The 27786-nt window shown below is 31.6% G+C and overlaps 3 protein-coding genes and 1 long non-coding RNA gene across 6 annotated transcripts; 2 read left to right on the top strand and 2 right to left on the bottom strand.

Annotated features, from left to right (window-relative positions):
• The first annotated feature begins 86 nt into the window (after nt 1-86).
• On the top strand, nt 87-1985 carry LOC114192476 (uncharacterized). Its single transcript, XR_003606109.2, has 3 exons — nt 87-339; nt 458-521; nt 1721-1985. It is a non-coding gene; the product is annotated as an uncharacterized LOC114192476 (long non-coding RNA).
• Nucleotides 1986-4857: 2872 nt separating this feature from the next.
• Nucleotides 4858-6344, bottom strand: LOC114190532 (uncharacterized). The gene is made up of 2 exons (XM_028079458.2): nt 6023-6344; nt 4858-5937 (listed from the first exon to the last, which is right to left on the bottom strand). Exons 1-2 carry the CDS (start codon nt 6071-6073, stop codon nt 5200-5202), a joined length of 789 nt encoding a protein of 262 aa, XP_027935259.1. The 5' UTR covers nt 6074-6344; the 3' UTR covers nt 4858-5199.
• A 4344-nt stretch (nt 6345-10688) lies between these two features.
• LOC114190247 (Shugoshin C terminus) lies at nt 10689-13544 on the bottom strand. 3 transcript variants are annotated; one of them, XM_028079054.2, is made up of 12 exons: nt 13308-13544; nt 12841-12995; nt 12693-12730; nt 12470-12578; nt 12354-12377; nt 12190-12258; nt 12049-12096; nt 11856-11946; nt 11709-11766; nt 11413-11579; nt 11274-11331; nt 10689-11168 (listed from the first exon to the last, which is right to left on the bottom strand). In XM_028079054.2, exons 1-12 carry the CDS (start codon nt 13363-13365, stop codon nt 10847-10849), a joined length of 1197 nt encoding a protein of 398 aa, XP_027934855.1. In that variant the 5' UTR covers nt 13366-13544; the 3' UTR covers nt 10689-10846. The 3 variants fall into 3 exon arrangements, with proteins under 3 accessions (XP_027934855.1, XP_085531826.1, XP_027934857.1); XM_085675700.1 differs by having other exon boundaries at nt 11274-11579; XM_028079056.2 differs by lacking the exon at nt 12190-12258.
• Nucleotides 13545-19705: 6161 nt separating this feature from the next.
• Nucleotides 19706-23029, top strand: LOC114192285 (protein SMAX1-LIKE 3-like). Its single transcript, XM_028081963.2, has 3 exons — nt 19706-21180; nt 21275-21512; nt 21603-23029. The coding sequence occupies exons 1-3, from the start codon at nt 20003-20005 to the stop codon at nt 22725-22727; spliced, it is 2541 nt and encodes an 846-aa protein (XP_027937764.1). The 5' UTR covers nt 19706-20002; the 3' UTR covers nt 22728-23029.
• The last annotated feature ends 4757 nt before the right edge of the window (nt 23030-27786 follow it).

Raw genomic sequence — 27786 nt, 5'->3', positions numbered from 1 at the left:
CATCCTTCTTTTCTCAAGGCACACACCATACACAAATTAGTGATACAACTTTTTATCTTAACAATGACCAGTACATAACCCTTTTCAATTTATATGTAGGAAAATCGGACTGAACAATTTATATGTAGAAAATGTAAGCCTTTTTTTCAGTGTATAGAGTTTTGGGCCTGGCCTTTTCGGAGGCCCAAAGCTAGCCCTACAGTAGGACCCTGTACCCTGCAGTGTTCACTCATTTGCTCTTGTATCCCTTCTCAGAAAACAGTTTCCTCTGCTCTCTTGTCCTCTGCTAGGGCACACCAGCCGCACGTCTCCGAGCTACCAAGACCTTTTCTTTTCCAAGTAAGTGAACTTCGGGGCTTCTGGTCCGTTCATTTCCTTTTCCTCTCCGTTTAAAACGCGTGGGTCAAGTTGGGGTTAAGTTCTCTGAGCTCGTTTTGTCCCTTTTTCCGTGTTTCAGCTCATTCCTGAAGTTGTAGTACCCCTTAGTTCAGATCGGGTTGCTTTTGGTGCTCAATATAGAGGTAAGGGAAGCTAGATTCATCGGTCTTAAATTATTCTTGGCTGTTTTTGGTCGTTGTATGTTTATATGCGTGCATAGTGTGCTTTTGTTGGATGAAATGGAGTTGCATGTGTGTTTGGGAGTGGATCTGGGCGGTTTCCGCCACTGCATGTGGGTTGACAGTGGTGAGCTATGCTATTCTCGCCCAAGCGAGCTCGTCTCGCCTAGGCGAGGGTATCAGAATGCTCACCCTGGTCCTGCCTCGAGCACTCGCCCAGGCGAGGGGCTGCCTTTTTGGGCGACAGGCCAGCTCGCTCAGGCGAGACAGCGTCGCCTGAGCGAGAAATCATGAAACCTTCCAAGACCCAATGTTGTAGGCTCGCCTAAGCGAGAGCCAGTCGCCTGAGCGAGACAGCTTCTCTCGCCTGGGCGACTACTCCTAGCTTGAGCGAGGCTGCTACAGCGGGTGGTTCCAATTCTGTTTTCTCTCTGTGTTTGATGGGTGAATTTTGTGATTTATTTATTTACCCCTTTCTTTCAAAACCTAAAGAATGTGAATATGTTTATGTGGTTGTTTGAATCTTGTGAACTAAAAATTTGTATGTTGGCATGAATAACACATGGATTTTGTTTGGTTGGTTGGTTGAGAACTTGCATGAGAATTGGATGTTTCGAGAAAAAGGTGGTGGATATGGTATGAAACATAAATTTGGGGTGATAGGCGTAATTCCATGAGTCCCGTGGGGAGACTTTATGGTGGCGTGTAGTGTATATATTAAGATAAGGATTCAAGTAAGGATCGCATCCCGAAACTCTAAAGGGTTAGTGAGTCTCAAGTAGAGCAAACTGACCCAAGTGGTGAGAGTAGCGGGAGGCCCTAGTCTTTGGCAGGATAATGGCCTTAGACGCTTAAAGGCTAACCTCGTGTGTGGTAGGGTGAAACCCATTGGCAATGGCTCTGCAGAGCAGTAGAGGCCACCACAAGTGTAAGCGTCCAGTGAATCCGATCCTAGTATATGTATCCGGATAATTGAGTCATAGTGTCTTGCTTGTCTGCCATAACATGATTTATGTGTCTCTGTGATGTATGCCTGTGGATATTCATGCACTTATTCTTTTACACTATGCTAAGTTTCACATTACACTAGCTTACCCTTGCATTGTTGTGTTTGTTTCTGTTATGTTTTCTCTCTTGCGATGATCACCTTCTGGTGGGAGCAGATGAGAGGGAGGTTCGAGATGGATCCGGGAGACGCAGCGGTGCGGCTTAGTTTTCCCTATATGGATGCCTTAGGAGTAGTTTCATGGCCATGAGGCCTTTTTGTATTAGTTGCCTTGAGGGCAACCCTTTTGCAAGACCTTTGAACCCTTAAATTTCCTTTTGCTTAGGACCATGTGGTATGCCTAAGTTTCCTTTGGAGTATTTCCGGATGACTGTAATAGTTATCTTCCCTACGTTTTATATTCATCTGAATGCTTCTCGTTATTATAACTGTGTGATATTTTATTTAGTAGTTTAATCTTATTAAAATGGGATATCACAGAAAAAATACACCATAATATTTTTACAACTAAAATATTTTAAATAATTTTAAAATATATAAAAATAAAAAAATAGAAAATCACTTAAACTCTTGAAAACGGATTTAAACCCACTTCGCGAGTTGTTTACAGAGGGGTTATTGAAAATGTAAGTGACAAATTTGGTCTTTGAGTTAAAGAAAAGAAAGCGTAGGCGGAAGAAATTCTGTGGACTTAGAGGCTATTTTTGTTTTTGCTATACAACTGGTTCTGAATATTGTTCGTGGAACAAACAACGGTGATTTGATGAGGTTGAAGATTAAGGTGTTGAATTGTTGGAACTACGTAACTTTAGACTATGACTTAAGACAAAGGTTTTTTGTCCATAGTTTGCTTCATGTGACACGTACAGTTCCATGTGCTTAACACCATGAAATTTGGTTTTAATCTTTTTATAGCAAAAACAGGCTGTCACCATGTTAATCTCATATTTTTCTACTTTTATGGTCTTTCATAACCACAAATTAATGCTTTAATTTGTATCTTATTGTCAACCATGTTCATCATAATAACTATTTACCTGTCAAAGATTTGCTTGGTCAAGTAGGTACCCCTTCTGATTTTATCTTCTTTTTTCAACCCAAACAATACATTCATCTATCTTGTTTAAGTAAACACTTTCTTTGCTTCGTTACATAGAATTAGGATCAAATTATTTTATGTCATTATTACAATCTTTGAAACCTCTTCATCTTCGTGGTGTCGTGTTCAATTTCTGGACTTTTGGCGTTTCAATTACACTTTTCAAAGTATCACGAAAAGATTGAAAATGTGTATTTTTATTGAATTTAATTTTCTCTCACTATTTAACCAATGGCTCCATTCCACAATACGGAAAAAAAAAAAGCAAAAATCTTAGGTCAAAATAATCAATCAAATTAAAGAAAAGAAATTTATTACTTTATTGATATGTACATTATAGGCTTCTCTAGAACGAATGTATTGTATCAGTAAAATTAACTAGTGAAGTAAAAGAAAAGAATATAAAATACTTGAACCGCAATTGGTATCATCATTATCAATTGAGAAAAACACGTTTAACATATTTTTCAAGTATAATATGGTCTGAATATGATATTTTTTTTTCAATACACCTAGGTGTTAAAACTCAATTTATCACTTATTTTCATCCTTCACTAAAGTTAAAGATGATATTTGATAAGATCAGAAAATTAACTATTAACTTATTTGATTAGTTTGTAAGTTAATTTAATCAATAAAAACTGTTTGGTAATATTTAAAAGTAATTTATCTTAAAATTTATAATTTTTAAACTACAAAATACTTCAACTAGTTTCTTTGTTTATTTAATCTTATTTTATTATTATTTCTTATATTTTAACATATTTTTATCACCTTTAATTTCATTTTACTTATTATTGCCCATTTTCAATTTCACAAATCCCCCTATTTGTGCTCTCAATAATTTAAAATAAAATTATTTGTTAAAATAAAATTATAAAACTTTAAAACAAATAAACTAAAATATTAATAATAATTTATTTATTTATTTATATATAATAAAATAAGAAAATGTTATGGTATGAAAATATATTTTTATCTAGATAATAAATTTATATAATTATTTTTTTTATATTTATCAACAAATTCATCTATCAATTATACTAGTTATTTCTCATTCAATAAATTAAATTATCTACTCACAACTTATAAGTTAAATATCATAAACTATTAATTACTAGGAGTTTATAAGTTAAAATTGTTAATCGGTAAAAATAATTATATAAAAATTTCTTAATATAATGTCAATTATATAAAGAGACTTTCATACATATTAACTAGAATATTTATACTAATTAACTAGTAAAAAAACAAATAGAATGTTCTAGATTTATATTTATATATAATAACATATGAAACACAAGTTAGTAGGTATAGGGTGAGAGAGAGACATAGAGGGTGATGTGGTCCTCCAAGTCAGCAATAATCTGCCACCGTGCAAGTCTATGTGGAATTCCATGTCAATGCCATGTTCTGCAGATTAAGTGGATATTCTTCTCATTGCATGTGCACTCCATCATATTTATAACTCTCCCCTTAATCAAATGTCTTAATCGCATTATATATATATATATATAATAAATCTTCTATATGTTTTCTATGATTTTAATAAATTAAAAATTTTATATAAATATACTTCGGTGTGAGGAATGTGTTGAAAGTCTCACATCGACTAAAAGATAAAACAATTTTATAATATATAAGTGAAGTGTAAATTTCATCATACAAATTAGTTTAATTTGATAAAATTTGATAGGATTGAGTTAGACTTAAAACCCATTTCTAACATTTATATTTTTAATACAATAGATTTTTTTCCTTATAAAAAACTTGTTATTTATTAGCATTTGCCTCATGCTAATTACCATTAATTATTTTCATTGACCGATTGCGTTTAGTGGTTGAGACACAGCCATGATCGTGATTCATGGCCGCTCCATGTGAAATGAACACTGTTTGACTATAATTCAAGTGATTCCAAAATGTCCTTTTTCTTTTTCGTTCATAAAATAAACCACCAACAATTAATTACATAAAATAGTTTATTATAGTCGTTTAGCCTGGTCTGACCAACATCCATTCTTCATGATGGGGAGCCAAATTAGGTGCTCTTTTAATGGCAGACACTAACATTGAATGAAGTGTGCTTCATGGAAAAGAAAAATTCTCGGAAAATATATGATTGCTCGGTTGCTAATACTAAAGTATCATTATTGTATTAAGCAAAGAAAGCAACAGATTAAGAGCAATAACACTAGCACAACAACAGCCTTAAATTAAAAATTATAAGCCATTTGAAGCCTGGTTACCTTACATTACATTACATCACCCTCTAATATCTATCTACCAAAGTACAAAACTGTGTCATAACATGGAGGAGGCTACTTGATTCCCATCAATTTTGTGAGAACTTAGCTCTCATATATACATAACAAGATAAGATTAGAGAAAAGAAAAGAAAATTGTAAACACTAAGATGAAGATTTTTTTTTTTCCCAGCACAGAAAAGTAGGTCAGAGTTTGTTGATAAGAGGACAAAGATGAGGTGATGCAGTTGGACACCTGTTTGAGTGTGATTTGGTATGCAGAAGAAAGCATTATGAAAATGATGGGTGTGAAAGGGAATGATGTGAAGCAGTGGTAGGTGTTGGGAAGTGCTGAGTGATGACCTTTCTACTCTTTGAAACCGGAGAATCAGAGTGGAGAAGAAGGTCCCTCTTGTTATTGAAAGGGAAAGTGGTTTTGGAAGAGTCTTGAGGTGAAATGGCCACTGGAGGGATTTCAATGGAGTTGAGGTGTGGAGGAGGGTGCTGCCACTGTGGGAGTGGTCCAGCCAAGAGAAGTGTCTGAAGCAGTGGTCCAGCTTCCACCACTGCCTTCAAGAGTTTTCCTTTTTCAGGCAATGGTTTCTTTTCTGCTAATTCAAGCACTACTTGGAGTGGTGTTGGATGTGGGGTTGAACTCCCACCAGAAGAGGGCATGCTGGTTTCTTCACAGTCAGAAGAGTGCTTTTCAGAGAACCCTTCTTGCACCTCTTCTTCACTCTGTGATGTGGTGTCTCTTTGATTTGTCTGACCAAGTTGTTGTTGTTGTTCTTGTTCTTGTTGGTGTTTGTTCTGGTGCTGATGAAGTTCTTGTTGCAGCTTCAGTTTTTCCAGCATTAGCTTCTGGCATTTTGCTTGAGCTTCATCTCTCTCTTTGGTGACCCTGCTTAAGAGGTCATTGACATGGATCAATTCACATTCTCTTCTGGTAATCTCCTCCTTAGCTGATGCAATTGTTGCTTCTAGCTCCAGGGTTGTGTAGAGAAGGGAATGTTTCAAGTCTTGTAACCCCTGCTGATGACACAACACTGAGCAAACAGGAGCAAAAAAGAAAAATTGAAATGAAACAAAGTAGATTTGTGAGTGAGTGTGACACCTCTTCTTGGTAGTAGAATTCCCAGGCAAGAGGAGTACATTCATATTCCATTTGTTGCAGAGGAACAGAGGAACAGAGGGAGAATATGTGTTGTCTTGGATCTTCAAATGAGGAATATTGTAGTAGTAGTAGTACTATCCTGGTGTCTACTTTCCTTTTATTCTTGCCTGAACTTTACTTCATGGGACATGGAGTTGAAAAAGGGACAGAAAGCGCCAAAATTTTAAAGCACAAAGGGCAAATGGTAAGTGCATTTGGCTTTGTAACAAATAGGCACTATGTTCACAAGGACTAAAATTCGGTGGGGGTAGGGAGAGAGAGAGAGAGGGAATGTGATTTCATTTCAGTGGTCCAACTTCGAACCTAATCCTCTTCATATTGAGCCTTTTAGGTAGCGGCGGATGGCACGTGTGTACATGTAAAACTTAAAGTAAAAAATTATTTTAGCATCTCAATGAAAAAAGTAACTACCTACTTCCCCTTCGTTTATTCAGTTTCAGAGTCATAGGAAATAGTTAGGTACTTTTAACTACCTAGGTAAATAAAAAACTCTCCATCAAAACTCTATATAAATACCATTAACACTTTCTTGTTTACAAGATTAGAGGCTGTTCTTATTCTTCTGCATTTTCTGATCTTCTCAATGATCCATACTTCCGGTGCATGGAGAAGAGACTTTACTCAGATTAATTTTAACCACTGCTTTTTGTTTGTGTTGTATTTGGTCAGACTAAAACAAAAATAAAAGTCTAGTTAGAGGAATGATTAAAGGCATAAGATCTTATACCCTTTTCCTTTTGTGTGTATATGCTTTGATTTTATATTTTGACTAAAAAGAGGATTTTGCTAAGGCTTTATTAGTTATTATCACGCCCTCCCATACCATATACTAAAGCATGTATTGTCGTTACTTTTTCCCTCCTCAGTCCTCACTCCCTCCATCATTTTCCTGTTCTCACTCAAATGCCTATAATGCAGTGTCGTATAACTCTTCCCTAATGAAAATGACACATCAACTTTTCATTTTAACCTATATTCTCTACCCAATTTCAAGGTTAAAGTTATGTAAATATCATTACACAATCTGGTTTTCTGCTATCTGAAAATGATATTTGGATCATCCAAGAGATTACCATCCTAAGGTAACATATGAAAAGTGCTCATCACTTCACAATTATAAAATATCAAACACATTTTACTGACAAGGATTAGTAAGAAGAAGATTTCATGATCCGCCATATTACATATCTACCAGTCAAAGAAGGGATCTGAGAAGAAATATTTTTCACCAAAATCCTTAGGGGGCAACTGAGATAATGGTGGGTCCATTTTGTAGCTCTTTTTCACAGTAAAGTTCAATCCTTTTAGATCAAAAGAGGGGAAAAGAATAACGGCTTATGCAGCACCTAACTCACTGTTTTGGTAAGAAAATGTTGCCATGGATCTCATTGCAACCGTGTGGGTCCTCACACACCCTCTTCACACTTGGTTTCCTAATATCCATGCACCAAAGTTGCAGAATGAAGAATGCTACGCATACAGACAAATTTTTGCTTACTTTCCTTCAACAAAAAACAAATAAACCCTTGACGTTTGTCTACCAATACATTGGATAGCATTTTCTGCTATCTACAAAATCAATATCCAACAAAACTTTATGGGAACCAGGTAACAATTTTTATTTATTTAAAAGCCACAATTTCTGACACCATTTGTGTGAAAATTCTCAAAACATAATCAACAACTATATATCTATAGCTTAGGAAAAAAAAAAGGGGGGGGGGGGGGGGGGGGGGGGAAACGAAATTCCCAGAAAAGGAATCTGCAGGGTTCTCTAGAAGTAGTGATTTGGTAGCTTATGAAGTATTGATGAACTAGGGTAAAGAAAAGTGATGGTGGCGTTAAGCGTGCATGAAACATTGCAATAATTGGCAAAGATTATCTTTATCTTTGTACCTGATAGGATAAGATTCTTAGACATTATTTTATATGATAATTAATTATTTGATGTAATCTAGGTGGTGGGTTATTTTCCTCCGTGAAGGAATAGTTAATTGATGAGAAATGAAAAGCATATAACCGTTGCTCATGAAAATGGAATTAATTAGTACATTTTATTCTTTCATAGATTTTTTTTTTTTTTTGATAATGCAAGTACATAATCACATGGAACCACCACTTAAAGTAAATTGATTGATGTAGTACAATATTCTTCTTCAACTATATCATCATGGCATATTTTAAATTCTAAATTGATTTTCTTTAGTATTTATTGAACCAAAATAACTTTATTGGAGAAAAAAAAAATCCAATGTATTGCAAATTGAACCGAGACCGTTTCCTTGTGAAAAGAAAGATCCAAAACTCTGTGAACACGCATTTGATAATAATTAAATTATGTTGGTTAATTAATGTTAATTAGTTATTGATTCGTGCAGTGACGCGGTTTTGAGCTTTAGAATGTTGGGGAAATGAGATACTTTTTGTCTCCGTTTGCATGTGAGGAAGCTATAGATGGAAGGCCCACGCAACTAACCCAACTCTTTCAAATCTAATTATGTACGATTTGGCTAATTAACCCCCAACTCTTTATCTAAAAAAACAAACAAATTTATATTTACATTTTTGTTAATCCAAAAAAATAAATCTAACAAAAGCACGATACTTTTTGCTTTTTCTGTCTATTAAATCTTACATTCTTTCAAATTTTGGTGTGAGGGTTTCCTAAAGAAACACTTTTTACACTGTAGTATCCCTCATGCAATTTCTCTGATTCTAAAGTTTTCATGATGAATAATCATAATGCATGAGAGAATATGAAGGCATAAGGTGGAAAAAAAAAATAGCTTGAGCACTACTGTTCTGAGAAAGCAACTGGTATAACCTAACAAGACCAGTGATATAAGTGATTACGAGTTTTTTCTTTTGAATTTCAAATTTTGTACAGAGTATATAAACTAGATATTATCAAAGATTTATCTTTTCAATTTGGTGTATCTAGGCCTATTTAAATTAATGGAAGTTAAAATTGATTCTTGAATGTCTGCATTATCCGATTAAAAAAGACTATAAGATGTTTATGTTTTTTAGTTATTTTTATATACGTTTAATTCCTTTAATTTAGATTTAGGCAATACTTTCATGTGCACAGTTTCTCTGTCATCTTTACAAGTTATAGTCTTCATTCATAATGGAAGTGATATTAATATTTTTTTTTCTCTTATTTATTTAGAAGATGATGGACACATCTCCAATTAAACAACGTATATGAACACTTCATTAGAAAAATAAACATGCAACTCACGAACTTATAAATTTCATTTTCAATATAAGATGCTATCATTTTTCTATTTTTCTATTTATACGTATACCTCCGTAACTAATAATATATCAAAAAATAAAATATCAATTCTTAAAATCAAATACTATATTATAAGAAAATTCATACTAACTAAAAATAAAATCATTATATAACTAAAATTGAATTAGATTTAAAATCTACTTCTTAACATATTTATAATAAAATAAAATTACAATTTACCTTTTAAATACCCCAAAAGTATTATGTGTGGTTTATTGAGATATTTTATATTGTTTTGTTGCTATGACGGTGTATATGATGTTAAGCATTTTCTTTTAGTAAGTCTGTTTTATATGTGTAAATAAATGTTATCATAGTAAAATATAATGGTTGGTGTGACTTTTTCTGGTGAGAGCCAATATTTGCATTCTCATTATGGTGGTATTGGCAACAAGGCTTGGTAGAAAGGATTGGCAAAGAGAGTTGCTTAAGGTGTATGAAATCTGATAAAATTTTTGGAACATTTAATGTGAAGATTTTATTTGGTTAATAATGTAGGTGGAAGAAGAAAATACAGAGCTGCAAAAGGCAAAAGAATAAACTTTTACGCCAAGACCCAAATGAAACTTTCTTTTGGATACCCAATTTAATCCATAGAGGTGAGATAAAAGCAATTTACAGACTTGTTCTAAAGCTGGGTAAAATTAGTCTTCATAATTACTTGAATTAATCTCAACAATAAATTTTTATATTCAAACAAAACAAGGTGAAAGGAATTGAAATTTAGATGCAAAAAACAAACAGACCCTAACCGTCTTGAATCCTGATATCTATTGTTCAGTCAAATTTCATCCAATTATTAGCTCTACATTCATTATCTAGGAACTCCTCTTTTTTCGTTTTTATTAATTTTGTAAGTTTTGGAAAATAAAATAAGGATACACATGTTAAACTTTCATTTTCTCTCGATTTGAACGTATTCGGCTGCGTGCAAACTCACGTTTCACGCTCCAATATTCATAATGTATGCTAATCTATACGATACTTCTATAAATAAAATAGTTATGTAATTATAAACTAATATCTTCAAGCTTTCCTACCTACGAATCTGAATTTTTTTATCAATATTGCTTTTTTGATAAATTTATCTTAATAAAAATAGTTTGTAAACTAGATTCTCGACAAAATGGAGTTCAGGTAAAATTAAATTTGCAAAAAGATAATGATTCTCTACCCACATGATCCACTCCTACCTTACATTTTTTGGCCGTGAACTCCTTTTCTCACTTTGAAAACAGAAAGTTACTTCGCTCCCTTTTTGAAAATCTACCACTTAATTTAAATTTACAGTATTAAGGGAAGGAATAAGCCAGGAAAATCAACAAACGGATCAAATAAGCTACATCAGTTTTCAATGATGCAAGGACCTAACACAAGAAGCTACAATTCAAAAAAACAACAGAACACTACCACCACTGTACTATGTAACTGGATGTCCAGCATGAGCAGTTTCCACTTCATTCTCATGCAGAGTTGTTCACAATGAAATTGCCTGATTTATCTCTGCGCATCTTCACATTGATTGGAACTTCCTTGTAGGACACAACCTTCTCAACTGTGCGACGCAATGGCCGCCCAACAGATGATCTGCGATTTTCCTGAGACTCAAATGAACAGGAATTGTTTTCTTGTCCAGAAGTTAATGTTGACGTTGGACAACATTTTTCTGACACATCATCAGATAATTGGGAGACATTAAATTTTGCATCATCTAACACAATTAAGTCCTCTGTTGGCTCTGGATTCTCTGGCTTGAACCTGTTAGTTTGTCTTCTCGTACTATTCCTGTAGATAACTCTCAATGATAGGTATAAGCAGGTTTTTTATTGTCTAAATTAGTCACAAATTCCAGCTATTAAATTCAATCATAACGTGGGAGTATAAGCTTACCTCTTGTTTTCAATGTTCTTTTTGGCGTGAACTGGTTCAGTGTTAGTAGGTCTTGAAGCTGCATGCAAAGAATATGCATAAGGCTCGATATAGCAAGACTGCACGAAAGTAAGAAAGTGGACAAGTTGTGTAAAGTTACATTCTGTAGCTTCCCTGGCTTCGTCATGAACCTTGGACTCCAACGATGTGGTCCCACTTTCATTAGCCTTTGAAATATCTTTTTTTACTTCAACAACCTCCACTGAATCTTCTGTTGGTTCTGGTTTTTCATCTTTCAACCCAGTGGATTGCCTTCTCAAACTATACCTGCATTGTATATTCAAGGGACTTATATGAGCTACCTTGTTCCTTAGTAGTAACTTGTATGTAGTGTACAAAGTCAAATTTTGGAATTCAGAAATTAGTGCAACGTAGTAAACAAACTCAAACTCATACCTTTGGTTGTCGACCCTTTCCATGGATTTGACTTGTTTACTTACGGCAGGTGCAGAGGCTGCATGAGAGAAAGACCTCTTTAGAGATTTACATTAAAAATGCTTGCACACACACACACTCACACACGAAGTGGGTCCACTACCGTACATCGAGGTTTGGACACTCTCCTCCTTTTTGCATTCCCCCGGTTATCTTCTGGGAATGACTGAACTGACTGCTTATTGGGGCATGCTCTCACCTAATAGTTGTTAAGATAAAAGGTGAATTGTTGCCGTGCCACTAAGAAGGGAATGAAGACCCACTAGCAGAAGGAACAAATAATGGAAAATTCATACAGTACCTCTTTAACATTAGTTTCATGCTTCAATTGAACTGTGTGCTCTTTTGTCTACAGAAAGAAAATTGCAAGTCAAAAACAAAGATTAAGGCTTGATCACTTGCTCATTTGCAATTTATCATCTTAGAGATGCATCAAACTGACCGTCAATTCTAATTTCATGGCATTGAGTATCCCATTTTTCATTCCTAGTTCAAACTGAAGTTCCCTTTGCTGAATGGCAACAAATTCAATATCACTCAACTCATCAAAAGAAAATTAAAAGCAATAAGTGGCACAACAAGCACCAACAGTTTTCATTGACTCACCTTCTGTCTACTTGAATTAATCTCCTGTATTGCATAGTCAAACACATAACAGCAATTGTAGATTAGATTTTCAACAAGAGCAAAAAACTTTATTATTAAAAACATTTGGTCCATACCGCCAGCATTTGACTATTTGTGAGGGCAAGTTCCGCATTTTGCATCCTTAGTTTCTGATAATTGCTTTGACACTTCTGTAGCTCAGCTTTACAAGATTCTATAAACGCACTGTCCACACAAGTTAAGATAACACCAGTGAATGAAAACTATCACCACCAAAATCACAGACCAGAGACAAAGCACAGAAAAGTAGACCAAATCCAAAGAGAAAGTATAAATTACTCTCTATTAGCAAGATGCTTCACTAACATTTCCTTGTCCTGGGAAACAAATTCAAAACATACATCAGCAAAGTATGAAGCTAATGAGAGAAACAAAACAAAAACGAAACACGAGAAGTATACATGTAAGTGTAGTATATATAATGTACCTTAAGAAGGTGTTCAACAGAGACGTGTTGTTTTGGTTGTTGGTACAAGTTGGTTACATCAGCAAGAATTTTGTTTTGGGAAGCTCCAACTTCAACCCCGACACCCACATAAACAGAATCTCCCTTCACCCCTTTCACTCTCTTTGCTTTTACACCTGCAACTCGTGAAGTGAGATTTCAGATTAAAAATTCTCATATTTGCATGTAGAATTTCGTTTGGACTTGGGAGCTTCGACAAATCTTGTGGATGGAAAAAACATACGAGCTATATATAACCCCAAATTAGATCTTAAAATGTAAACTATACCCGACACAATAACTCGATTGGAGCGAGAGAACCCTAATCGAAGGCAAAATATGGCGGTGAAAGATGAATGAAATCATTAAAGGAGTAAAAGACGGAAATGAGAAAACCCTAAGGCAGAGAAAGAAAGGGAGACGATTTGAGAGAGGAGAAGAATGAGCACCTCCAACGGCGTCGGAATTGGAGTTGAGGAAGACAGTGCCACCACCTTCCGCTTCCATAACTCCCTTTCTCTGCTTCCGCCCGTGTTACTGTGTGGATTGAAGAGAGAAGGAAATTTCGAATTGGGATCGTCACGACTCAAAAAACTAGAGACAAACGGCTTCCCAAACCTAATTCCAAACCTCCGTTTTGAATCTTCTATCTCCCAACGGTCTCTACTGTTTTTTTTCACTCCCATTCTTTTAACATCTATAACAATAATATACGCGAATTTCTATTTATATAATATACGGAAATGGAAAATACTTTAATTTTAAATTCTTTGCCAAAAATAAATATACGCGAATTTCTATTTATATAATATTCTTGTATGGGTACCATAATTTTAATTTTCCTAACTTTAATTTAAATTTGATCTGTATACTTCTTGATTTTGCAAGTTTTTTTTTTTTTTCGTTTTAATTCCTCTTCATTGCAGAAAAATATAAATGCGTTTTTTTATATGCATTGGCAAAATAAATTTAAAAAAAAAAAGTACTGTGAATTGATGTCCTATTTTACGTTTTTATAAATGTTTTTAAGTTTAATCACTCGAGCCAAAGTGATTAACGAAATTGAATAAGTTTTTATGAATCACTATTCATATTGTCCTTGAAAGTGCTTTGAGAAATGGCTTTCTTCCTTTATCTCCATAATTTTTTATTACACTTTTAAAATGACCATTTTATTATTTATAAAAGTGGCGTCTGTGTTGTCCGCTAGGTAAATCTTTCGGTTTAAAATTTTTATAACAAGATTTTTGAAACAAAATTAAAAAATGATATATTTTTTAAAATATAAATACATTTTGGAACAATTTTTTAAAAATAAAATTTGTAGAACAAACTTTATAAATCTGCTTTTTGAAATATATGAAATGTGTTCTGCATCGAATTTAAAAAAAAAAAAAACGACAATGTCAATAGTAACATGGTGTAACAAAGAGAATTACATTGATATGGGTACAAATAATAATAACAGGAGTGCAGGAAGAAAAGGCCTGACAAATTTACAGTGATGTTCCAATTTCTAATAATATGAATTTTTTGGAAAATTAGGGGTGTGACCTACATGGGCTTCACCTGGTCGGAAACAAAAGCCCACAATACTCATCACCAATAAATTACACTTAGCTTTTACAAAAATTTATATAAACTTAATTTAACTTACATCAACTCATTTAATTTTCTTTCTCTTTAAAATATTTATGACTAAAAGCGAACGTAACGTAAACGTCAGTAAAATATTACATTAATGCTTTTCATGATAAAAATTGGTGACGGACTTATTGACTTATTTAGACTCTATTATCAATATAAACATGAGTATTTTGGAATCATATGTGATATTTTTCATTTTTTTTTTTCAAGTTGCTTGTTAGTGTGGAAAAAATAATTAAGAAAATACAAAAGAACTTGTTATGGGGATGGGTCAAGAAGGAAGATTGCATGGATGAAATGAGATTTCACCTGTAAAATCAAAGAAAATCAAAGAAGAGAGTGGTCTTGGAGTAAAGGATTTGAAATTGTTTAAATGACTTTATTGGAAAAATGGAAGTGAAGACTTGGAAAGGAGGATAGGGGGTTATGGAAAGATATTCCAGATTCAAAGTATGGATCTTGGAGAGCGTTAGATGAGATAAAGGAATCAAATCACGAGTCTTGGTAGTGGAGATATGTTAGGAGAATATGTGGGGATGACAAAATGATAATTGGTTTGGTAGTAATTTGAAATGGAGCATGGGTGAAGGTAATAAAATAAGGTTCCATTGGTAGTATATTACTTCTTGAGTGGATAGCTCCAGTTCCATTGCTAGTATCGCCTTCAGTTCCTAAATATGTTTTCAAATATACACAATAAACTAAAATCATGTTAAATTGATCTGTCTTTATATATGTTAACTCAGATCAACACAGACTCAATATAGAAATATTTGAGTTAGACCCAACACAAACTAAATAAAGGAACTCACATTAAGATGAGTTAAACTAAGTGAAAAGAATCAAAGTCGTGTTGAGTTAATCCAAGTGCATATTGGATCGAATAGGCCTCAATAAACGTTGAATCAAGTATTATTCAGACTTAAGTCAAACCAAGTTGGTTTGATTCATCTAAAACATTGGTTGAAATATTTTTATAGTTTTTTTTCTGTTTTTGGTACGTGATGTAAACTAGTATGTATCTACTTTTTTTTTTGTATATTTATTTTCTAAACTAGTTTCCCTTATGTAATTATTATTCTTTTTTATTTTTGTGCAATGCTTTTTATTACAAATGAATGATTGAATTACTTGTTAAATAAAAAAAAAGTTTAATTAGTCGAATGGTACTCACTTTTGTTTGGATGTGTCAATTTGGTACCCACTTTTAAATGTGTCAATTGAGTCCCAAATGTTGAAAAGATGTCTCAATTAGGTTTCTTTCAGAAAAAAAAAATTATTAACACAATTAACGATATTGATATTTAAAATGATTTGCAAAATTAAGTATTAATATTTATATTAAAATTCGGTGATAAAAGTCATAAATAAAGTTAACTCTACTAATAATTTGTTTCTGAAAGGAACATAATCGAAATACTTTTTAAAAAATTAGGACTCAATTAATATTATTTTAAAAACAGATATTAAATTGACACATCTAAAAGAAAGTGGGTACCATTTGACTAATTAAATCATAAAAAAAATTGTGACAACTAATTTTAGAAACCACAACAATGATCATTACAGAATTTAGAAACTATTATAATAATAATAATAATAAACTGAAGATTGAAAAAAAAAAGATAAAATAGCAGTAATATCAAATTTAGAAATTTCTTTACTATTTATTTTAACTTTTGGAGATTTTCAATTTCAAGGAGTATTAGTTAGAATCTTATTTTGCGTGAAAAAAGTTACAGTGATTTGGTATTCAAAGCAGAGCATTTTGAAGGTCGATATCGGATGATGGAAACAAAAACAAAGGTCAATATCAGTAATCCTGAATTTCTAAAAATATTCTCATAATTTTGACTGCAACACTCGTGGTACCAATTGTCTCATTCTTTCAAAACTCAGGCATGAGTTTTGAAAATGGAAGCTTATTGCAGTAGCATCACAGGTAACCCTGGTTTTGTTTTGTTGTTATTTAAGAAAGAAAAAGTTTATAAGATGTGAAGGTATGATGGAGTAAAAATGATTTTTGATTTTGAAATGGATGTGTTGTCCATTCTATATCGAAGAGGGATCCACATTATTCTCTTCACGATAGAGTCAAGTCAAGTCAAAGTCTAAATTCCATCCTTCGTATTCATTCTTTCATTCATGTCTTTTGAAAGGAATATTAATAGATCATACCTTTGGCTATACTATACTATACCATAGCCTCCATGACATGACCACTGCCTTCACACAATAATGCACTCTCTCCATTATACTATAAATCATGCAAACCATATTTCACCATTCAAACCCTAACAACTTCATTGCTTTCGTTGTGCTGAAACAAATATCAAAACATTAAAAATACTAAGTAACTACACACTAAGAGCAAAGGGTGGAATTTCTTATGAGAGTTTTGTTATTAAATCAACAATCATGTCATTAATTCACTGAAACTTCAAATACAGGTGTAAATTCTACGATGAGTAAATATAAGAAAGTTGAATACATGAGAAAAGACACACAAACTTTTTGTTTTAATGTTTTGGATTGAAAGTAGTGTCAACAGTTTATTTATATTGAGTTTGTATTTCTTTGATATTATGTCACCCCATTAAATCTCTCTTGTAAAATCTTAAGTTGTATTAGAGTCGGAGATTTATTTTATGACCAGACCGACTATCAAAAATCATGTCTTATTGATGTTGTGTCTCCTCAATGAATCCTCTCAACAAACCCATTAGTAGTACTAGAGTTGAAGATTAATATTGGTGACCAGCTAAGGCGAGTCCTTATATCAAAACTCTTCTTAATAAAGGATCGGGCAAGCATGTCTCGTTAAATTGAATGATAGTACAAGAAGGGTTATTTATGGTTAGTTTGAGCGGGAAGTGTCAATGTGAAGGGACTCACACTTAAGGGTGGATTATTGGAAATTTGGAATGTCAATCTAAATCTCACTTTGAGTAAAAGTGAAAAAATCGAACATCATATAAGGATGAAGACTTATAAACTCGTTATTTTAAGGGTTTTTTATTAAATATGGTGTCAATCTCTTATGTGTGGATTGAACTCACGTTTCATCAGTATTGTTTCCTCTCGGTGATTCTCCAATATGAGACCTATAATAATACTTTTTGTTGTATTTTTTATCTATAATTCTACTCTTATTTGTGAGATGTGTTATGATTTATCATTGTTGTTGTGTATCTGCAATGAATTATTTCAAAAGCTTTATCATCCGCTAAGTCACACATTATTAAAAACAAAAGATGTTAAATAGTATATAAAAAATTATAAAACTAAATTTTTAATGTCTTAAGTTGAACATGGTATAAATTTTTTAATCGACGGTGAATTTCTCTTTGGACTTCCTATCTCGAAATACTCAAAAGAAAAGTTTATTTGCCTTTTTTCTTTTAAATGGGTATGTTTTCTTAGTTGGTGATGTTATGTTCCTTTTGTATATCTTTGTTGCGTTTTTTACGTGTCAGGGGAATTTCCATACCTTCTATAGTAGCACTGTTTTCTTTGTGCAGAGAAAATATCTCCATCCTTTCTGTCTTCTTTGCTTCTGCTTCACTCCTAACTGTGAATTCAAATTTACCATTCTACAGATCAGTTATTTTATCAAGTCTTTATGATAAAATAGTTTAGGGTTTAGGGTAAAAATAAAATAACCCTATTTTTTTTTATTTAAAGGATTTAATCAAAATTTCAATATTTTTTAACCAATCAATTGATTTTTTTTTTAATTTTCTTATTCCTTATTTGTATTTTCACCTTACCCAACACATTGAAATGGGAGAAGAAGCCAAAGCCCAATAATTGATTATAGGCTTGGGAAGCAGAAAGTGTTTTGGACCGGAGCCACTCTAACTTTGCCTATTAGTGCAAAACGGGGTTTTGTGAAGTTTTCTTTTTACTGGTTTTTTAGTGAGATGTTATTTTAATAAATCTTTCCTCAATGAAAACATGTACTTAAATCTTTCCATTCGAACCCAGCCATATAGATTAATTATAGTGTTAATTTAAAAAATCAAATACAAATATATAAGTAACTTTGTAATCATAGAATTACTTATTTTTCTTTTCTAAAAATAAAAGCTTTAATTAATTTTTATATTACTTTCTTCTCAATGAAAAATACTTCTCGCTCTAGTTCATTTTTTTAATTTTTATTTCTTGCAACATTTAATTATATTTTTTCAATTTTTATGTTACAGATTTTATATTGACTAAAAATAAAATGAATTTACTGTAATTTTAATTTTAATTTTTATCTTATAAATTAATTTTGTAAACTTAAATTAAAATAAATCTATTTTTTTAAGATTATATCAATCATCTGAACCCTATTTTAATAAAATGTATCTTCTAACATCGATTAGTATTTAATATAACTTTTATGCATTAAATGCGTTTTCCATATTACTCTAAAGTGTATACTTTTCGCAGTGACACTGCATGATATGGTATTAAATTAGTTTCGTATTACATAAACACATCTCTACTTGTTCTAAGTGATTTTTGATCTGAATATGTTTGATAACTTTATTGCGACAAACTGAGAAAGGTTAAGAAGAGAATAACATCCCAGACCCCATTGTTGAATGTTGAAAGTTATTGCGACAAAGTTTGAGTAGGAAAATAATTAAGAAGCAGAATTAGGATACAATAGAACATAAGATGCAGAGAAGCAGAAGATAATGTTGTTGTGTGTGATTGAGAAGAGGATTATGATGTTGTGTTCTTATTTCTGAAAATGTGTCAGGCAACAGAAAACCATGGATGGAGAAGAGAAGAGAGTGAGTGAGAAAAGCCAAGTTTTGAGGAAGGAATTAGAAGAGAGAGAGTTAGCAGTATTATTATTTTAACAGCAACATTGGTTTTCATGCAATCTGTTTTATTTGTAGGTTTGCGATTATTCCATCAATCATTCAAGGCATTATTCCCTCTTCTCCTCGATAAAAGATAAAAGCTAAAGCCCACCACCACTGTTTCCTCTGTCCATTCAACCAGACAGACACTCTTCTCTTTTCCCTTTTTCTCTCTCCACCACCTTATTCTTAACAAAACCAAATTATTCCATTCATAATCTTTAAACCTTCTTCTCACTTTCCCACTTATTTTGCACTTCCTACAATATTAATCACCACAACCTTTTCATAATCTACTTACCTTACCTTACCTTTACAAACACACAGTTTTTCATTTCATATAAAAAGCCAAAATTTCCCTCACTGACAAGAAAGGCACAAAACTCACACAATATCTATCTTTCAGACGTTGCTATAAGTGTACCAAACAAAGTATAAACCACCATATACAGATACATATCTGCATATCCACCCTTTTCTTTCTAGTTTCTATTACTATACCTCATCTTTCAAACCAGATCAAAAACTCCATTAACTCCTCCTATCTTAGCCTAGCCCTTTTCTACTATATATATATATATACAAACACACACACACACTCTTGTGAGTGTTGTTTTGAATATAGTTGAGAAGATATGAGAGGAGGTATTTGTAGTATACAGCTTCAGGCTCTTACACCTGAGGCTGCAACTGTTGTTAAGCAAGCTGTGAATCTTGCCACAAGAAGAGGTCATGCACAAGTCACTCCTCTTCATGTTGCTAGTGCCATGCTTGCAACTTCCACAGGTCTTCTCCGAAAGGCTTGTCTTCAGTGTCACTCTCATCCTCTTCAGTGCAAGGCTCTTGAGCTTTGTTTCAATGTTGCACTCAACCGTTTGCCAGCTTCCACTTCGAGCCCTCTTTTGGCTCCTCAATATTCCTCCCCTTCACTTTCCAATGCCTTGGTTGCAGCCTTCAAACGTGCGCAGGCTCACCAGCGCCGTGGATCTATCGAGAACCAGCAGCAGCATATCTTGGCCTTGAAGATTGAGGTGGAACAGCTCATAATTTCCATTCTCGACGACCCCAGTGTGAGTAGGGTCATGAGAGAAGCTGGTTTCTCAAGCACCCTTGTGAAAACCAGGGTTGAACAAGCTGTTTCAATGGATGTTTGTTCACAAAAGGCTCCTATCACAGAAAGCACTAAGCCTCATCAAGCTGTTCTTGGTGATGTGTCTCCATCTAGACCTTTTGTTGGGGGACAATTTTTCAAGCCTTTAGACCACCATGTTCACAATGATGATGTAACTAGTGTGTTGAGTGAGTTGGTGAGGAAAAGAAGAAACACAGTTATTGTGGGGGAGAGTGTGAGCATTGCTGAGGGAGTAGCTAGAGGGGTGATGGAGAGGTTTGAGGTAGGGAATGTTCCTGGTGAGTTGAGGTATGTGCAATTTGTGAGCCTTCCTCTTATGTGCTTCAGAAACATTAGCAAGGAGGAAGTTGAACACAAGGTTATGGAGGTTAGAAACCTGGTGAAGAGCTATGTGGGAAGAGGGGTTATTCTTTATTTGGGTGATCTGAAGTGGTTGTTTGAGTTCTGGACAAATTATTGTGAGCAAAAAACAAACTATTACTGTTCTGTGGAGCACATGGTGATGGAGATTAAAAAATTGGTAAGTGGTGGGGAGTCTAGTAGACTGTGGCTTATGGGGATTGCAACTTTTAAGACATACATGAAGTGTAAAATATGTCACCCATCCCTAGAAACTATTTGGGAGCTTCATCCCTTCACAATTCCTGTTGGAAGCCTCAGCCTGAGTTTGAATTTGGATAGGTAATTCTTTATTCTTCTATATTCATTTATTCTCTGGCTTAGACTTTTTTACTTGTTCTGTTGTAGTAACTTCTCTCATGTGTTTTTTCTTCAGTGGTTTTCAAGCTAAAGAAAGAAGCAAGGCATTTTCCAAGGATGCTGCTTTTGAAGATGTAGCAGAAAGAGTTCAAAGCAATCTAACTTGTTGCAGGGATTGCTCAATAAATTTTGAAAAAGAAGCTCAAAGCATAGTTAACAGTGTAAGCAAGAAAGTTTGCACTATCACTACCAGTAACTTGCCAACTTGGCTTCAAAACTGTAAGGAAGAGAAAAGTGACACATTGGAAGTTCAGGTTTGTATCATAGTTAATAACCACACATTATCAAATATTTATCAATTTTTTTTATAACATGCTGACTTATTCTTCTTCTATCTGAAACAGGAAAATGCAAAGCTTAAAGATCTGTGCAAGAAATGGAATTCAGTGTGCAACTCAATACACAGACACCCTTCGGTTTTTGAGAAACCATTTTTTCTTGTTTCATCATCTCCTTCTTCTCCCACTTCTGTTTCTTCACTTGAAAGAAAGTCTAGCTTCCATCACAGCCACCTAAATTGGCCTATCATTTGTGAATCAGAAAAGTCGGCAAAAGAATGTGAGCTATACAGTGAAAGTGGCGATGATGGTTATGACAGCAGTTTCATAATGTTCATGCCAGATAGAGATGTTCCTAAACCAGATCTTTTGTCAAATCCTAACTCAAGCCCCAACTCAGCTTCTTCAAGTGAAGCAGTGGAGGGTTTGGAAAGCACTGAAATGTTCAAGGAACCTAATGATGAGAATCATAAGATTCTTTGTGATGCCTTGGAGAAAAAGGTTCCACAGCATAAAGAAGTTATTCCAGAGATTGCAAGTACGGTTCTTCACTGTAGATCAGGAATGAGAAAAAGAGAGAAGCTCTCGGTGAAGAGAGAGGACAATCAAGAAACATGGATGTTGTTTCTTGGTGTGAATTGTGAAGCGAAAGAGAGCATCTCAAGGGAGTTAGCTAAAGTTGTTTTTGGGTCTTACAGTAACTTTGTCACAATTGGCATGAGCAATTTCTCTTCCCCAGAGGATGATTCCAGTGATGAAAAGTCCAAAAGGAAGAGGCCAAGAGAAGAGTTGAAAAGCACTTATGTTCAAAGATTCGGAGAAGCAGTGAATGAGAACCCTCACAGGGTCTTCTTCTTGGAAGACTTGGATCAAGTTGATTACTTTTCTCAAAAGGGTCTAAAGCAAGCAATTCAAAGTGGAAGGATAACACTTCCTTGTGGTGAATCTGTTCCTCTCAAAGATGCCATTGTCATTTTCTGTTGTGAAAGCTTCTCTTCGCCAAAGTCAAGATCTCCAGTGAGAAAAACATCATCTGAAAACCAAAGGAAAGAGAACACGAATGATGAGAGTTTTTCTATCCTCTCTTTGGATCTCAATATTGCCATTGAAGATGACAGTGGAAATGTAGGTGGATACATTAGTATCCTAGAGTTAGTTGATAAACAAATTAATTTCGACATAGAATTGTGATAGGGAGGGGAAAAGGACAATGATGTTATGTTAAATTTGGTTGTTGTTTTTTTTTTGGATTGTTTTGGAGTTACACTTAGTGGGGTCAGGGAGAAAAGAAAAATATGAATGGAAAAGTTGATTAGATAGAGATATAATATAGCTTCTTAATCTCTGCATGTCTTATGGTTGATTAATGCAGATGGTACATTCAGGAAGAAGAGAATGAGTCTATGTATATGTTAATTAATGTGCTCAAATCTTTTGCATGTAATTTGATTCCTGTTTCTAACTATAAATATATTTTAGTAATTGGTTTCCAATGTTCCATTCAATAATTTTCTCACATTAGTTATCTTAATTCTTACATCATATTTCAGATGTCTTATTTCTTTTATAGCGAGTGTTATGAAAAATTCAAGTGAAAAACTTAAATTTTCAACAATGAAAAAGCTCAAACTATTGTGACATAAATTAAAAACTATAATAATATATATTCTAACATTAATAAAAAGGGGAAAAAATGAAGCCAAAAGGAGAAAAGCACATGCATATTTTTAGATCACTTTTGGGATAACATTTTTATTTTTATTTTTTGTGTGTTTTGTTTCAGAAAAAGAAGTAGAAAATTATCACAGGCCTTCTTCTGTTTCTGAAACAGGACTTTTGCAGCTATAGATATCCTTGGCATTCATACAATTCCTTTGTCAGAACAGTACTATTGCCTCCACTTTATTCTTACATGTCTATTATTAATGTTATAAACTTTTCTTACATTATATATTCTTACATCCGATGGATTATGTTTGATATTTTATAGTCATCGAGAAATTATGATTTTATATATATATAAAGTATATATAAAATATTTGACATTATTTTTATCTCAAAATTTTAAGATAATATATTTATGGGTCTTTTATCTTATATAATATTTAATTTTATATATTATATCCAATGTAAAAATTTTAACTCATACTTAGACTATTTTTAAAACATGTTACCTATTTAATTTAATATATAGAAAGGGAGTTATTTGAAACACAATGAGACATTTGATACAAACAATATTATTTAGGAAAGTTCTAAATCTTGATTCACAGTGTTAATTATGATGCAGTAAGATATCTTTTAAATTATTTTTGTTTAAGTCTTTGATTTACCGTGTCTATAAATGAGAAATTCTTTAAATTCACTGATAACAATTAAGTATGTTTTATCTGTTTTTCATAATAATTGGAGAAACAAAATTAACAAATATGTAAAAATTCAAGTGTAAAAGACTAAATAATGGTAACAACTTTTGAAATACCTTTCAATTAACAAATCAAAATTATAATATGATAATAAGATAATATAAGAGATTTTTTTTTTCTATGAAGAACTTTAGTTATCAATGCTTTTATGTTGATACAATTAATGAACTGATCAGAATAGTTTAGTTTGAGTTTTAAAAAAAATTGTATTTGACCTGATAAATAGTTTTTTTTTATTCTGTTAATCTAACAAAATAGTATAATTTTCTCGTGAATCAACAAAATACTGTTTAAATAAAGATGTTAATGGGAAAGAAAAGTTAGATAGGTCTTGAAAAGGTTTATGGAAGAATTAATTCATTTCGTAAGCATTCTGCAAAGTTTTTTTTTTTCAAAAGCTTCAAAATCATATTAATTATATAATGAATTTATCAAACATAAATATCAAGTTACATACACAATTCACATCTCGCGCCGATATGTACACACTTTTTAAATATACGTGATATTATATTAGTAAGTGATGATAATATAATATTATTAAGTTAATATATAAAATAAAATTATATTTATTAAAAATAGAATGAAATATATAAAAAAAGATGAGAGAATAATTATTGATAAATAAAAAAAAAGAGAAGAATAGATATAGACATTTTATACAAAAATTTACAAAAATAATGAACAATTTTTAAAAATATAATAAATAATTATATTTTAAAAAGTAAAATTGATATTTTAAAATGTAACATAAATTTCTCTTAAACACATCGGTTTGGAGCTCACTAAATAAGTAAGTTATGGTGATCTATTTTAGTCCGTACATTCATTTTGAACTTTTTTAATATTAAAAATTAATATAAAAATCTTTTTTAGTATATTATTTAAAAATTAGATACACCACAATATTATAATTAGATTTTAATTATTAATTAGGATAAATTAATTTGACATATAAAAATAATAACTTTTTCATTTATTTTATTAGAGATCTCAATTAATCAATAAAACTTAAAAAAAAATTACATGATTAATATATATATATATATATATATATATATATATATATATATATATATATAATAAAAGATATTGATGAGTGAATAAAATTTTTCAACTCATTTACATATGACAAATTAATCAATCGTATCACATTTTTTATATACTACTAATTAAAAATAGAGAATAACGTCGAATGAATCTTTTTATTAAAGTGTTGAGGTACAAGTGAGAAAAAAAAAAATTAGTAAACATTAAATTATAGATTTAAATGCTCTGTAGCTTAAAAAGTGATTAACATGTCTATGAAACACATCTATTTCAATCAAACAAAATTTAATTTAACTAAAGAAATAACTTATTATAATTTACTTGAAATGACTTATTAAACACAATTTATGTATTAATAAGTTTTTTCAAATGTGTTTTGTATAACTGCTCAAAAAAATGTTTCCTTAATATAAAATAGCCTTTAAATACCAAAAAGTACTCAATATTTCAAAGTTGGAGTCTTTTGCCTATATATTGGTAGCTGTTGGTGTTAGATTCCTAAAATAAAGCATAACCTTTAAAACTGGTTTTTACACATCACTATTACTCAATCCTTTTATAAATTGTCATAAAAATAAAGAATTTTTATTATTATTATTTTCCTTAAAAGAAAGTGAGAAAAAGAAAAGTTAAAAAACTGAAATAAGATTTTTTTTAACAAAGTGTCGAATTGAGGCTTTTAAAGACAGACATAATTTATCCTTAATGCTCCAAAAGAAGCAAAGAAGGGGACAGGAATTAAATACACCTTTTCTTTATAAATAAAATAAAAATAAAATTAGTGAATTAATCTAAATACTATGTGCCTTCCTCAACTTACAAGAAACCTACGGCTTCCTTTCCAAAAGATTGTGTAAACTTTCTTTTCTTTTTAAAAATGTTTTTAAGGATGTCGCATCTCATAAGCTAAGTCTAAATTAAATTAATATGCAATGGAAACTATCGATATGTAAAAACTATACATTATTTACATGAATAAGTTATTAAACTAGTAAAGATATTGATTTATGATTCAATATTTACAAATAAGAAATTAAAATTTGATTGAATCAATAATATTATTTTTTAATTGTTTAAAAATATTTAATAATATAAATCTTATTTCTATAAAAAGAAATAAAATTCTTATTAACTAGTGAAGTAATATTAAGTTCATACATGGATACAATATTTTTTATCAATGAGAAAATAAAGGAAAAATAAATATATGTTTTAATTAAAAAATCTTGTTAATCGATTTTACTTGAAAAAAGACGGATAGAAAATGCAAATAAAAGTCTCACACAAGTTCATTCCATTCCTTATCCCGTTAAAAGAAATCTCAAAAATTATGTTTTAAAGATTAAAATACAATATTTTGTGAAAAAATTTCTTGAAATTTAGGTACAAATTTTTATATCTCACATTAAATTGAAAAAAAATGAAAATAAAACTAATAAATACACTATTAAGATTTTGAAAAATTCCTTATATAAATTAAATTCAACTTCATCCTGGTAGGTGAGGTTTGCAACCATATATATATACATATGTACTTTAAATTAAGTTGAGGTATTTGTACACTCTAAATATAAAGACTCTAAGTACTCTAATATGTTAAATGGTGGGATTTAAGCCTAACTCAAGTCTCATAAGCCGACTTATAAGGTGAGAATTACACTCACTTATATATTATGAATTTGTCTTATTTATAATCGATGTGAGACTTCCAACAATATTAGTATTATGAATTTTTCTTAAAAGACCCGTCTAAAGTGTTTAATGCAGTATGTAATTAATAAAAAATATTCTATATTATTTTTTTGTAAGCATAGAGATTCTACAATATAATTTAATTTAAACAGTTACAAATTATAAATAACTTTTGCATTATTTTTTAATTAATTAGAGGAGAATTTATAGTGAAGTGGGGGCAAAGGGATATTTTCATTCCATGCATTGAAGTTATGCAAAATGCACATAATTGTTGAAAGTTGAATGACATTTGAGTGATAGTGAGAACCACTTTTTCATATTCTCTTTAGCACAAAAGTGGTAAAGTCATAGCAAATAATATATAATAATAAACTAAGTATGAACATGTTTCTCGAATATACTTCTTATTATGTTTTGCAAATAAAACAATCCTTAATTTAAAAAGAGAGAATAATTGATAGCGTAAAGCATTGTGCAAAGCAAAAACAAGTTGTGAAAAGTTTGAAAGGGAATGAAGTTGTAGAATTATGCCATAGATGGAATTAATGAGTACATACACATTCCAATGATTCCTTTGAATTCTCACACTAAAAACTCAGAAATGGAGGGAACAAATTTTAACTATCAAATAACAAATACCAACCACATATGTAACAAAATATGACACTTGTTTAAAGATGACATAACTTTTCTACCTCACAATAATCAATTATTCCATCTCTATAACTTTTTACGTATATTGATACATCTTCTTCTTTCTTCCAAAAATACTCTTTAACCAGATATATTAATAAAGAATAAAGTTTCTCATGATTTTTTTTTAAATGATATCTCTTTGACCCTGTTTTAATTTCTTTTCATAATATCTCTCTAATTTTTAATAAACTTAAGACTTAATTACATTTAAAGTTTATAATAAATTTAGTTATTTTTAATTAATTTTTTTATCCATTAAATATTTAAATTTTTGTATTTTTAGTTGATCTTTTCTGATTTAATTTTTTGTTAACTAGGTTAAAAAACTATTATTTTAATAAAACTCCCATTTATTTATTAAGAAATATAAGGTTTTATGATTA

The sequence above is a fragment of the Vigna unguiculata genome, chromosome 7 (genome assembly GCF_037176805.1).
Source record: "Vigna unguiculata cultivar grain cowpea cultivar isolate G323 ecotype 2 chromosome 7, ASM3717680v1, whole genome shotgun sequence".
In the NCBI taxonomy this organism is placed as follows: domain Eukaryota; kingdom Viridiplantae; phylum Streptophyta; class Magnoliopsida; order Fabales; family Fabaceae; genus Vigna; species Vigna unguiculata.
The sequence above is the reverse complement of the archived record's forward strand: the minus strand, read 5'-3'. Positions and strand labels throughout refer to the sequence as shown.